Source organism: Bufo gargarizans, chromosome 4, assembly GCF_014858855.1.
Source record: "Bufo gargarizans isolate SCDJY-AF-19 chromosome 4, ASM1485885v1, whole genome shotgun sequence".
Classification (NCBI taxonomy): Eukaryota; Metazoa; Chordata; class Amphibia; order Anura; family Bufonidae; genus Bufo; species Bufo gargarizans.
The window spans coordinates 492,693,777-492,708,712 of NC_058083.1; the positions used below are offsets into that span (position 1 = coordinate 492,693,777).

A 14,936-nucleotide genomic window follows, 5' to 3' on the forward strand; every position below is an offset into this window, starting at 1 on the left:
GTCAGAACATATCACCAATATTAGAAATGGTTATGAAAAGCACTCTCTTTCGTTGCACTACAAAGAACATCACAACAAAAACCCTGAGGGTATGGTCTTCGCAGCCTTTGAAAAAATAGAGGTACATTGGAGAGGGGGAGACCATATCTCCAGGATGTCTAGGCAAGAATCAAGACGAATTTTCGACTTTGAGACACTTATCCCACAGGGGTTGAACTCAGACTTTGAGATTTTTGGTTTCTTATAGAGAAAGGAGACGGGTGCCTTCCTCTGATGGGACATCCTGAGTGGGCTGTTAACCAGCACCAGGATCTCCCCTCCGAGTTAGGCTCCCTCTCCCTATACTACTCTACGCTCTCATTTAGGAGACTTCAGTTAAGAAAATAAGAAAAAAAGAAAAAAAAAGAAAAAAAAGAATAAAAAGAATATGGAGAATGGAAAGTATCCCCTCCCTTGGGAAATAATATATATGGTATAACTAAAAAACATAAGGGGAAGCAAAATCCATAAAAAACGCACCCAAAACGCATGAAAAACGCATATGCGTTTTTTGAGTGTGATGCGGTTTTTACTATGTCTTGAATATAGAGACACAGAGAATAACTTGAAAACAACTATATACAGTTAAAATGAAACGTTTTTTCAGTCTGTCAATATTTTATACATTTTATTAATTTTATTAATTTTATCAACACAAATTTTATTAATTGTATTGAATTTTATTGGTCTACAAATTTTTTTAAACTACATTAAATAAATTGTTGTATGTATAAGGTGCATAGTCTATAGAAAAATACTGAGGTTATATCTGGTAAAAATTGAAAGAGGATAAGTCCATGTCGGGTTTTTGGTGGGATCTGTGGAAATAGAGTATTTAAAGAAGGGGGTAGTAGCATTCGTATCATAGCCACTGAGGAAGAGGGAGACCCCTCGAAACGCGTCTGGCTGGTCCTTGAGAGAGCGACGAACTACCCACCTAAAAAAACCCGAGCCGAGTCTAAGAGACTATTGAGTCAATAGAAAGACTTATGCGCTGGTCTGGATACGGCCGAAACAGAAATCGGTAGAAGGTATCGCGAGATTCCGCGACTCCAGCTGAGTGTTACTTGGAAGGCGAAACGAAAGTATACCACGTGGAACGCCGAGACCAGAGGACACGAAACAGCAACTAATAATTACCGGACGCAGCAAGCGCAATAACGGCAAAACTTTCAGAGCAGCCACACTCAGAAGACAAGGTAAGAGGGGTGAGGAAGAGGGGGACGCCCCAACAACCAAACCCTGTCTTGAGTTACCTTGTACCATCGTAAGTGTGGATGGCATATGCTGATAAAAATTGAAAGACTTTCTCTTTCTTGTACTAATAACATTGGATACATGTTATATGCAAACAAGTTTCAAGAAGATACTAAGTTACTGTAAAGTTTTCTACACTAATCCTTATCACCATTCCTTTTTTTGGAGAAGGACTTTTTTTACAGGAGAACTGCACTTATTTTTCACAATCTTATAATTATCTAATTTCACAGTCACAAGACACAGATATTTTTTGCATATATTATCAACTTTCGGTATAATCTGATTTGTATATACTGTATATCCTTTTATGAATTCATCCATATAAGCGGATCCCGAACCTCAGTATATTATACATGTATTTTTAGTTATATTTATATTTATGTGTTTTAATGAATATAAAATAATTTCTATAGACATACCAAGCGGTGAGTGCCTGTCTTTATCTATATATTTTATCTGCTCTATTATTGATGAATAGGTGATTCATCCTAAAGACAGTGCACCTTTACCATATTGATAGATACGGGTGAGCCTCGATATCAATTTAACTAATTTCCATTCTTTAGAAATGTTGGCCCATATTGATAGGATAGCATCTTGCAGTTGATGGAGATTTGAGGGATGCACATCCAGGGCACGAAGCTCCCGTTTCACCACATCCCAAAGATGCTCTATTGGGTTGAGATCTGGTGACTGTGGGGGCCATTTTAGTACAGTGAACTCATTGTCATGTTCAAGAAACCAATTTGAAATGATTCGAGCTTTGTGACATGGTGCATTATCCTGCTGAAAGTAGCCATCAGAGGATGGGTACATGGTGGTCATGAAGGGATGGACATGGTCAGAAACAATGCTCAGGTAACCCGTGGCATTTAAACGATGGCTAATTGGCACTAAGGGGCCTAAAGTGTGCCCAGAAAACATCCCCCACACCATTCCACCACCACCACCAGCCTGCACAGTGGTAACAAGGCATGATGGATACATGTTCTCATTCTGTTTACGCCAAATTCGGACTCTACCATTTGAATGTCTCAACAGAAATCGAGACTCATCAGACCAGGCAACATTTTTCCACTCTTCAACAGTCCAATTTTGGTGAGCTCGTGCAAATTGTAGCCTCTTTTTCCTGTTTGTAGTGAAGATGAGTGGTACCCGGTGGGGTCTTCTGCTGTTGTAGCCCACCTTTCTTTCCCATTCTGACATTCAGTTTGGAGTTCAGGAGATTGTCTTGACCAGGACCACAACCCTACATGCATTGAAGCAACTGCCATGTGATTGGTTGACTAGATAATCACATTAATGAGAAATAGAACAGGTGTTCCTAATAATTCTTTAGGTGAGTGTAGCTGAGCACTTCTCTTCGGCCATAGAGCTGAATGGAGATGCGACACAGAAGCCTATTGGTCAGATCTGCACCGATCAGATACTTATAACCTATCCATAGGATAGGTTATTGTGGTGGACAACCCCTTTACAGAGAGGAAGATACAGACAGGCAGTACTGTATGGCAGCCAGTCAAATGAAAGTCCATCCATGTAATCCATAGACAGGCCAGGTCCAGCAGAAGGGTGGTGGAGATACTTAGGTCATAGTGGGGCGTCTCATGCAAGCAAGGGTCCCCCCTTATACATCCTAATAGGGTATATGTTGTGTTTATAGAATTTGTCTGATCTCGGACAACCCCTGTAAATTAAAGGGGTTGTCCCACAAATAATATTTTATCGTTTTCAAACGGCACCTGGACCTGATTACTTTTGTAATTGCATGTAATTAAAAATGTATTATAGCTACTGAGTTATTCAGTGATATGTATCTGTACAGCGCCACCTGCTGTTTGCTCTTTTCCTAATTTCTCTGTCCTGCTCACAGAGGGAAGCACACGCTTATTTTCTGCCACCAGCTGCAGCAGACAGGACACACCCCTGACAGAACATGCTCCTAAGCTGACAGCTTTAAATAAGTCTAGCAGAGCATTAGGAGCAATAAATGTGGAGATCTCGGGATCCATGTGAAATTAAGGACTGGTTCTAGTTTGTTAGAAAGGGGTTTTTACACTAATCATGGGATAACCCTCTTAAGACAACTTATTCCCTATCCACATGACGGGCAATAAGAGTGTGATTGGCGGGGATCTGACTAAGGCCTCGTGCACACGAACGTATGCCCTCCAAGATATTCGGTCCGTGAGCGACATTGATTGTGCACATAGGAGCGCACAGCATCATAGATATACATATCCTTACAGCTAGGGTAGACCATCACTTTATATCCGTTGGGGTTCAACCTCTGGGATCTCCAATGACCCTGAGAATGAGACAGAGCTGAATTTGAGCAGGGAATTTGGAGCTCTGTATCTGAGAAGAAACCACTATAATGGTATATTAAGAAATTAAAGGGGTTGTCCGAGTGTTTAAAGGGAATCTGTTACCACAATCTCGAACTATTATCTGCCATAATTCATGAGTAGTGCTGCACATGAGTCCAGATCACTATTTTTTATATTTTTCTACTGTCCTCAATTCCCCCGCTGTTGGTGTTTAAAGCTGCGCTGAAATACATTGTCAGGTCTGCTGTGCACGCGCAGGAATCCTCCTCATTATGTTAGAGCCGCAGTCCGCACTGTGTATTTCACAGCAGCTCTGATTGCGGACAGTGGGGGGGCAGGGGCAGAAGGAGAATAAAAAATGGCAATCTGGACTCCTGATGTGCAGTACTACTCATGTATTACTGCAGGTAACAGTCCAGAATTGTGGTAACAGATTCTCTTTAAGGGCTCATGCACACGACCATATGTTTTTTTCCGGTCCGCAAAGAACAGATCCACAAAAAATACGGATGACGTTCATGTACGTTCCGTATTTTGCAGAACGGAACAGCAGGTCCCCTAATAGAACAGTCCTATCCTTGTCCGTAATGCGGACAATAATAGGACATGTTCGTTTTTTTTTTTCGGAACAGACATATGGAAACAGAATGCACATGGAGTAACTCATTTTTTTGGGCGGACCCATTGAAATTAATGGTTCCGCATATGGTCCACAAAAAAAAATGGGACGAAAAACGTTTATGTGCATGAGCCCTAAGTATTTTCTTTCCGTGTCTGTTTTTTTTTATTTATTTTTTTTCCAGACCGTATGCGGAACCAGTCATTTCTATGGGTCTGCAAAAAAAACGTGTGTATTCTGTTTCTGTATGTCCATTCTGCAAAGAATAGAACATATCCTATTATTGTCCGCATTAAAGACAAGGATAGGACTGTTCTAGTAGGGGTCCGCTGTTCCGTTCTGCAAAATACGGAATGCACATGAACGTCATTGGATTTTTTGCGGATCTGTTTTTTGCGGACCACAAAATACATAAGGTCGTGTGCGTGAGCCCTAATACTGATCATCAGTATCTGATCAGTAGGTGTCTGACTCCTGGGACCCCTACCGACCAGCTGTTTAAAGAGACCATGGCAATACGGTGAGTGCTGCTTCCTCCTCGGCCATTGACATCACTTTCATCGGTCACATGGCCTAGGTACAGGTCAGTTCCATTCAAGTGAACAGAGCTGAGCTGTAATAGTAAGCACAGCCACTATCCAGCGGACCGCGCTCTACTTGGCAAGCTGCAAGGAAGCTGCAGTAAACATTCGTTTTAAAGGAGAGCTGTGTCTGACTGGTGCAGGTACTATTTCTTCTGATAATCAGTGTCGTACAGATGAAACTGGAACTTATAACATATCCATAGGGGTATGCCCATCTCATATATTTATGATATCAACAGGATATGCCTAAAAAGCCAGACAGATGAGAGTTCCACCTCTGGGACCTGTATCTATCTCTATAATGGTCCCCTTTCCCGACCTCATCTTATATAAATTCATTGGCCAAAGGTGGCTGGAATGTGGTATGCCAGTTATTTGGGGCAAATTCTGGAGCAATATTAGTAGAAAATCTGCTCCATGGTGCTAAACACAAACCTTCATTTTAATGTGGTATTCTTCTTGGCCATTTAAGCTATTTTCCGTGAATTTGCCATAAGTGCCTCTTCCAGCAATGAGTGTCTCATCTGAAATATTGATGGGATATGCAAAAAATGTCTAACAGATCCAAGTCCTACCTCTGGGATCTGCATCTCTATAACAGGCCCTTCACCTAACCCCTTCTTGCCTGGGTTCAGTGCCAGAGGTGGTCAACTATATCTATAGTCCTGACCACCTCTGGCCACCATATCCAGGTGGGACGAAATTGGTAGCGCCTTAGACAGCAATGCCCCTGTATTGGTTGTCCCAATATGGGTTGTATAGGTTTTCGCATAAAAAAATATTCTACAGTTTTCAAACCAGCGCCTGGATCTGAACACTTTTGTAATTGCATGCAATTAAAAATTTAGTATAACTACTGAGTTATTCAATACAATGTATCTGTATAGCGCCACCTGCTGTTTGTTTTTCTTATTTCTTTGTCCTGCTCACTGAGAAGGCCGCACATGCTCAGTTTCATCTTTTAACTGCCTCCTGAGCTGTGATAGGGAGAACATGGACACGCCCCCTCAGCTGCAGCACAAAAGACACTCCCCTTGAGCTGCCAGCTTGATATAAATCTAGCAGAGCAATGAATGGTGAGATCTCTGGATCCATGTGAGGTGCAGGGCTGTCATTTACTGTATGAAGTCTGATTTTCATTTTGTACATTAATTATGGGATAACACCTTTAAAGGAAACGAAAGCCATGACGATACCCTATTGCTACGGGCCTCATGCACAAGAACATATGCTCTCCGCTGTCTTTTTTTTTACCCATTCGATCAACGGGTCACTCACATTGACCCATTCACTTCTATGGGGCTATGCACACATCCATATTTTTTGCAGATCCATGTGGTCATTCCGCAAATTATAGAACATGTCCTATTCCAGTCCGCACTGCGGATGAGAATTGTCATTTCTATAGATAGTAGTAAATGCACATGGTGTCTGTGTTTGCAGACCAAAATATGGAGATGGTTGTGTGAATGAGGCGTTAAAGAATCTTTTTATTTAATTTTATTTTTTTCATTTTAAATATCCTGTTTACATTTGGTCAAGCGCTAGACCATAAGGTACCCATAGACTACGCTATATACGATATGTCACCTCTCCTATCAAATGAAGCACCCCACGTGAGATGCTAATGTGGCAATGTACAGTGTTAATGACCTGTATACATCTTACGCTGACTCGTGATGTCACTTCCACATTTAACGCATCATTTCACTTCTCAGCTTAACCTTATTTGTATTGGACACATTTAGCAACTGTAGGAAGCAAATATACTTTACATGATGAATGGCTGAAGCATGGCGACAATCTGCTTTGTTTACACTGGAGGCAGTCGGACAGAACAGACAGGAGAGCGCTCTTAGAGGTATTTGCCTGAGACTGACTGACACTCAACTACAAGAGGGTCCACTTAAAGGTAAACCACACATTGCGGACATAATTTACCATACAGTGCATTCGAAAAGTTTCCACATCATGTTATGTTTTGGCCTAGTGCTAAAAAAAAAAAAAAATCCTATCAATCTGCACTCAATCAATAATGGCGAAGTGAAAACAGCATGATACAAATCTAGAATTTATTGAAAAGGAAAAAGCTAATATCTTGCACTGACATAAGTATTCAGACCCTTTACTCAGGACGTACAGTAGATGAAGTATCTTTGGCAGTGATTACAGCCTCCAGTCTTGGGTATGATGCCACAAGTTTTTTACACTTGGATTTGGAGATTTTCTGCTATTCTTCTCTGCAGATCCTCTCAAGCTCTGTCAGGTTATTATTATTTGAATGAGAACCATTAGATGACAGTCATTTTTAGGTCACTCCAGAGATGTTCGACTAGGTTCAATTCAGGGCTCTGGCTGGGCCACTGATGGACATTCACAGAGTTGTCTCTAAGCCACTCAGTGTCTTGTTGGAAGGTGAACCTTCGGCCCAGTCTAAAGGTCCAGAGCACTCTGGATCAGGTTTTCAATCTCTGTACTTTTTTCCATTCAGTTTTACCTTAACCCTGACCAGTCTCCCTGTTACAGCCACTGAAAAACACCTCCACAACATGATGCTGCCACCACCATGCTTCACTGTAGGGATGGTTTTGGGCAGGTGAAGACCACTGCCTGGCTTCCACCACACAAGATGCTTAGAACTGAGGCCAAAAAGTTCAATCTTGGAATTATCAGACTAGAGAATCTTGTTTCTCACAGTTAAGGCTGTATTCACACGTCCGCAATGTGTTTTGCGGATACACGGAGACACGGATCCGCAAAACACGGAAAGCGGCAATGTGCTTTCCGCATTTTGCGGACCGCACATTGCCGACATAATAGAATATGCCTGTTCTTGTCCGCAATTGCGGACAAGAATAGGACATGTTCTATTTTTTTGCGGAAACGGAAGCACGGATGCGGAAGTGCGGATCCGCAAATGTGGATGCGGACAGCACATTCCGTCCCCATAGAGAATGAATGGGTCCGCACCCTTTCCGCAAAATTGCGGAAAGGATGCGGACCCATTTTGCGGACGTGTGAATGGAGCCTAAGAGTCTTAAAGCCCAGATTGGTGGAGTGCCGCAGGGATAGTTGACCTTCTGGAAGTTTCTTCCATCCACACACATGATGTCTGAAGCTTTGCCAGAGCGACAAACTAAGGAATCGGGGGAGACCCTACTCCCCCGATTCCTTAGTTTGGTGAGACAGCCCGCTTTAGGAAGAGTCCTGGTTGTTCCAAACTTCTTTCATTTAAGAATTATGGAGACCTCTGTTCCCTTGGGAACTTTCAGAGCAGCAGGAATGTTTTTTGCCCCTTCTCTAGATCTGTACCTCCACACAATCCTGTCTCTGAGCTCTACAGGCAGTACTTCCCCATGGCTTGGTTTTTGCTCTGATATACAGTACAGACCAAAAGTTTGGACACACCTTCTCATTCAAAGAGTTTTCTTTATTTTGATGACTATGAAAATTGTAGAGTCACACTGAAGGCATCAAAACTATGAATTAACACATGTGGAAATATATACATAACATAAAAGTGTGAAACAACTGAAAATATGTCATATTCTAGGTTCTTCAAAGTAGCCACCTTTTGCTTTGATTACTGCTTTGCACACTCTTGGCATTCTCTTGATGAGCTTCAAGAGGTAGTCACCTGAAATGGTCTTCCAACAGTCTTGAATGAGCTCCCAGAGATGCTTAGCACTTGTTGGCCCTTTTGCCTTCACTCTGCGGTCCAGCTCACCCCAAACCATCTCGATTGGGTTCAGGTCCGGTGACTGTGGAGGCCAGGTCATCTGGCGCAGCACTCCATCACTCTCCTTCATGGTCAAATAGCCCTTACACAGCCTGGAGGTGTGTTTGGGGTCATTGTCCTGTTGAAAAATAAATGATGGTCCAACTAAACGCAAACCGGATGGAATAGCATGCCGCTGCAAGATGCTGTGGTAGCCATGCTGGTTCAGTATGCCTTCAATTTTGATTAAATCCCCAACAGTGTCACCAGCAAAGCATCCCCACACCATCACACCTCCACCTCCATGCTTCACGGTGGGAACCAGGCATGTAGAGTCCATCCATTCACCTTTTCTGCATCGCACAAAGACACGGTGGTTGGAACCAAAGATCAAAGGTTTGGAACCAAAACCAAATTTGGACTCATCAGACCAAAGCACAGATTTCCACTGGTCTAATGTCGATTCCTTGTGTTCTTTAGCCCAAACAAGTCTCTTCTGCTTGTTGCCTGTCCTTAGCAGTGATTTCCTAGCAGATGTTCTACCATGAAGGCCTGATTCACACAGTCTCCTCTTAACAGTTGTTCTAGAGATGTGTCTGCTGCTAGAACTCTGTGTGGCGCTGACCTGGTCTCTAATCTGAGCTGCTGTTAACCTGCGATTTCTGAGGCTGGTGACTCGGATGAACTTATCCTCCGCAGCAGAGGTGACTCTTGGTCTTCATTTCCTGGGGCGGTCTGCATGTGAGCCAGTTTCTTTGTAGCGCTTGATGGTTTTTGTGACTGCACTTGGGGACACTTTCAACGTTTTCCCAATTTTTCAGACTGACTGACCTTCATTTCTTAAAGTAATGATGGCCACTCGTTTTTCTTTACTTAGCTGCTTTTTTCTTGCCATAATACAAATTCTAACAGTCTATTCAGTAGGACTATCAGCTGTGTATCCACCTGACTTCTCCACAATGCAACTGATGGTCCCAACCCCATTTATAAGGCAAGAAATCCCACTTATTAAACCAAACAGGGCACACCTGTAAAGTGAAAACCATTTCAGGTGACTACCTCTTGAAAGGGCTTCTGTCACCCCACTAAAGTCATATATATTTTTTTGGGCTAGTTACATTCCTTATAGTGCAATATATGAGAATATAATGTTGTTACTTACTTTCATTCGGCCGTTTCTTATAAAAACGAAGTTTTATAATATGCAAATCAGGTCTCTACCAGCAAGTAGGGCGTCTACTTGCTTGTAGCCGCCGCAAAAAAACGCCCCCTCGTCGTGTTGATTGACAGGGCCAGCCGCAATCTCCTCCTCCGGCAGGCCCTGTCAGCATTTTAAAAATCGCGCGCCTCTGTTCATTCGGCGCAGGCGCTCTGAGATGAGGAGGCTCGTCTCCTCAGAACTCCCTCAGTGCGCCTGCGCCAATGACGTCTTCTCTTTCGGTGATGTCATCGGCGCAGGCGCACTGAGGGAGTTCTGAGGAGACGAGCCTCCTCATCTCAGAGCGCCTGCGCCGAATGAACAGAGGCGCGCGATTTTTTAAATGCTGACAGGGCCGGCCAGAGGAGGAGATCGCGGCTGGCCCTGTCAATCAACACGACGAGGGGGCGGTTTTTTGCGGCGGCTACCAGCAAGTAGACGCCCTACTTGCTGGTAGAGACCTGATTTGCATATTATAAAACTTCGTTTTTATAAGAAACGGCCGAATGAAAGTAAGTAACAACATTATATTCTCATATATCGCACTATAAGGAATGTAACTAGCCCAAAAAAAAAAATGACTTTAGTGGGGTGACAGAAGCCCTTGAAGCTCATCAAGAGAATGCCAAGAGTGTGCAAAGCAGTAATCAAAGCAAAGGGTGGCTACGTTGAAGAACCTAGAATATGACATATTTTCAGTTGTTTCACACTTTTTTGTTATGTATATAATTCCACATGTGTTAATTCATAGTTTTGATGCCTTCAGTGTGAATCTACAATTTTCATAGTCATGAAAATAAAGAAAACTCTTTGAATGAGAAGGTGTGTCCAAACTTTTGGTCTGTACTGTACATTTTCAGCTGTGAGACCTTAGTAGACTTGTGTCATTCCAAATCATGTCACTAGTAGTACCAGAAAACCCCTTTACATATTCATTGATTTCATATTTATTATATAACCAATGCCATACATTTTACTTGGTTACAGTCTATGGACACCTCTGCACTGATTTTTATATTGTTAATTTGCTTCCTAAATCCAAAATTAATCAACTTCCTAAATAGTCTTCATTACAAATGTCCTACTATATTATTGATGTACAGGAGGTGCGAGTCCTTCACAAAGCAGGCTGTCCTGCTGAATCTGACATAAATCTATAAGAGCACTGCTCTTGGCTCTGCCTGCTTTCTCTCTGTTTTCTTTCTTGTACATGGCTAATCATAGTGTGGAGGGGGGATCCAAGGAAAACAGCTCACACACGAAAAAACACACAAGACAGTCAAAAGGGGAATAATCATATAGACTCATATAGACTGTGTTTGAATGTCAAGAGAGAAAAATTCCCAGATTAGACTCAACAAAAGAATGGGGAATAACACACTCCTCAGCATTCGCATCTTCATCATCACAGTAAATAGTAGATCCATTGTGAGCTGTAGAAAGGAATATCAGTCTAGGGATGAAGCCTTGCTGATACATAAGAACTAGTAAAGACAGCAGCATCTTGGACACACAGACCTCACATCCAGCCTGTATTGCTGAGAGGGACAACACCACATGAACAATGTCTGAAACTATATGCAGGTTGGAAACTAAAGATTAGGGGGTCTGAAAATGAATGTACAAGTGAAGATTGCAGGCATAACACAAAGTTTTGTTTCACTCAAGTTAACCACTAACATACAGGTCCTTCTAAAAAAATTAGCATATTGTGATAAAGTTCATTATTTTCTGTAATGTACTGATAAACATTAGACTTTCATCTATTTTAGATTCATTACACACAACTGAAGTAGTTCAAGCCTTTTATTGTTTTAATATTCAGCTCATGAAAACCCAAAATTCCTATCTAAAAAAATTAGCATATTTCATCCGACCAATAAAAGAAAAGTGTTTTTAATACAAAAAAAGTCAACCTTCAAATAATTATGTTCAGTTCTGCACTCAATACTTGGTCGGGAATCCTTTTGCAGAAATGCACTGCTTCAATGCGGCGTGGCATGGAGGCTATCAGCCTGTGGCACTGCTGAGGTGTTATGGAGGCCCAGGATGCTTCGATAGCGGCCTTAAGCTCATCCAGAGTGTTGGGTCTTGCGTCTCTCAACTTTCTCTTCCCAATATCCCACAGATTCTCTATGGGGTTCAGGTCAGGAGAGTTGGCAGGCCAATTGAGCACAGTAATACCATGGTCAGTAAACCATTTACCAGTGGTTTTGGCACTGTGAGCAGGTGCCAGGTCGTGCTGAAAAATGAAATCTTCAGTCTCCATAAAGCTTTTCAGCAGATGGAAGCATGAAGTGCTCCAAAATCTCCTGATAGCTAGCTGCATTGACCCTGCCCTTGATAAAACACAGTGGACCAACACCAGCAGCTGACATGGCACCCCAGACCATCACTGACTGTGGGGACTTGACACTGGACTTCAGGCATTTTGGCATTTCCCTCTCCCCAGTCTTCCTCCAGACTCTGGCACCTTGATTTCCGAATGACATGCAACAGTCCAGTGCTGCTTCTCTGTAGCCCAGGTCAGGCGCTTCTGCCGCTGTTTCTGGTTCAAAAGTGGCTTGACCTGGGGAATGCGGCACCTGTAGCCCATTTCCTGCACACGCCTGTACACGGTGGCTCTGGATGTTTCTACTCCAGACTCAGTCCACTGCTTCTGCAGGTCCCCCAAGGTCTGGAATCGGTCCTTCTCCACAATCTTCCTCAGGGTCCGGTCACCTCTTCTCGTTGTGCAGCGTTTTCTGCCACACTTTTTCCTTCCCACAGACTTCCCACTGAGGTGCCTTGATACAGCACTCTGGGAACAGCCTATTCGTTCAGAAATGTCTTTCTGTGTCTTACCCTCTTGCTTGAGGGTGTCAATGATGGCCTTCTGGACAGCAGTCAGGTCGGCAGTCTTACCCATGATTGCGGTTTTGAGTAATGAACCAGGCTGGGAGTTTTTAAAAGCCTCAGGAATCTTTTGCAGGTGTTTAGAGTTAATTAGTTGATTCAGATGATTAGGTTAATAGCTCGTTTAGAGAACCTTTTCATGATATGCTATTTTTTTTAGATAGGAAATTTGGGTTTTCATGAGCTGTATGCCAAAATCATCAATATTAAAACAATAAAAGGCTTGAACTACTTCAGTTGGTGTGTAATGAATCTAAAATATATGAAAGTCTAATGTTTATCAGTATGTAAAAAAATTTTTTACAAAAAATCTTCTCTAAATATCTCAGAACACCAGTCAGATAATCCTTTATCCCCCCCCCCCCCCCCCCCCCCAACCACTATCTGGCTGTTATACAACTAGCTGCAGCATCCTCCCTGTTCTGTCTTGCAGTATTCAAAAAGATTGATAAGCCCCCCTGGACCAAGGGCTGCATTACACCTACAGATTATCTGACATATTTTCTGACCAATCATTGGTCAGATGGACGGTTAAACACACAGATCTTTTGTTATACACACCAACTATTGGTCTGATTGGACAGAAATTGGTCAGATAATGTCTTGGTGTAATACAGCCCTAAGCCCTGTCCATGCAATCATTCCCAGCTAGAACTCAAACAGATCAGCAGAAGATTAACCCCTGTGTTCTCTGATTGTTTTAGGAACATGCAGAAAATCCTGAGGATAGACAAACCGAGGGGAACAAAATAATCTCCTGTTTCCTGGTATCAATAATTTCTATGTCTGGTGTTCCTATAAGAGGTTCGGCAGCCCCTTAGTTATGCATTATGTCATGTGAGGACTTAAAACTGTAGAATACACACTGTGGCACTGAAGAACCTTTTTAAAAGAAAACACAAAACAAAAAACAATAGCACCAAATGTCAATGGAACACCAGCTGGCACAGAAGAAGAAAGCTATACCGTCATCACAGGCCCCACAAATCTTCACCCGAGTATAAAAATATTTAGAACAGATAAAAAACCATGCCAAATGAAAGGCAGCAAAAAACCATCTATATTCTTACCATCTTGAAGGCCTGTGTTGCCTTTGTTTCCACAACCCGTAAAACATCCCGAAGCTCTTTGATTCCCTTTAATATATTTCTGTAAAATGAAAAAAAAAAGAAAACACAAACTATAATAATCATAGTCACATAGCAAGAAAGTATCACCTACACAAAAAAGCTACATTACAGGTCACTACCATAAAACAGTCAAGAATATATAAAAGAACTGATGCAAATAAAAACGGTGCTGGTGCCAACCAGTCAAATGAAAGAGTTAACTTTTCAAGGTTGTTTTGTGAAACACTCCAATTTTGCATTCATTTTTATGCTTAAGGGCTATCAACACCTTTGGAGGCATTTTTATTATCATTGCCTTTTACTCATTTTGGGCTAAAAAAAAACCAGTTTTATTAAAGTTTAACCATTTTTGTTCTACAGCCGCCACTTTCAGTGTATCTGCAGACTATCTTTCTGTTTACAAAAAGACGAGATGACTAAACTAGAAGAAGGGAAGGAAGCAGGAAAGCTACTGAGCATGTTCGTCCACCTGGGAATGCAGGAGAAGATGGACCAGAAGGACAAACAGCAGGGGGCGCTAATGTACATAAAAAATAATAATAATATGTATTACATATATATTGTAATAATACTTATTGTGGGATAACCCATTAGTCCCAGATATGTCTTTAAATTGTGCCTAGAAACTCGAAAGTGTTGAAAAAATGCACTCATCCTGCTGTAGGTAAGCGTGTCCTCCCGTAATGTGTACACAGCCTAGTATCGACAGAAGGGCGAAGGCCTTACAGCAGGAAATTGGTTTACAATGAATATTTCAGAGAGACTTTTGCTTTTAGCCAATTTAAATTATTAAACAGGTACAGTTAACACTCATTACAGGACTGACATTACAATCTAAACAGACGGGGAAATGGTCAGGAATGCCGTCAAGTGTCGAAGGGAAAGGGACTCCTAACAGCCGCCTGAAAATTTATTTTTATTTTTTTCTAAAAATGCTTTATTTTAGACATCACTAAACCTTGCAGGGTATATTCACATACAGTTTCCGGCGCTTTTAGCTGTGTGAAAAGAGGAAATAATAAATAAAAAAATGTACTACCTTAAGTATTTCTATGATTATAGTGTTCCTTGTATTTTTTATTTTTTTTATCCAAATTTCCACCACTGACTTTATTACAAACACCTTGGATAAAGTACTAGTGAACAAGGTGTTAAATATTGCA

At 41.8% G+C, this 14,936-nt stretch overlaps 1 protein-coding gene across 1 annotated transcript in view; it reads right to left on the minus strand.

The window, feature by feature from the left end:
- TTC7A (tetratricopeptide repeat domain 7A) overlaps nucleotides 1–14,936 on the minus strand; it is a 367,921-nt gene that overhangs the window by 272,683 nt on the left and 80,302 nt on the right. Inside the window, exon 7 of the mRNA XM_044289765.1 lies at nucleotides 13,714–13,792. Within this exon, the coding sequence (XP_044145700.1) occupies nucleotides 13,714–13,792 (79 nt within the window). The remainder of the gene's footprint in view (nucleotides 1–13,713; nucleotides 13,793–14,936) is intronic.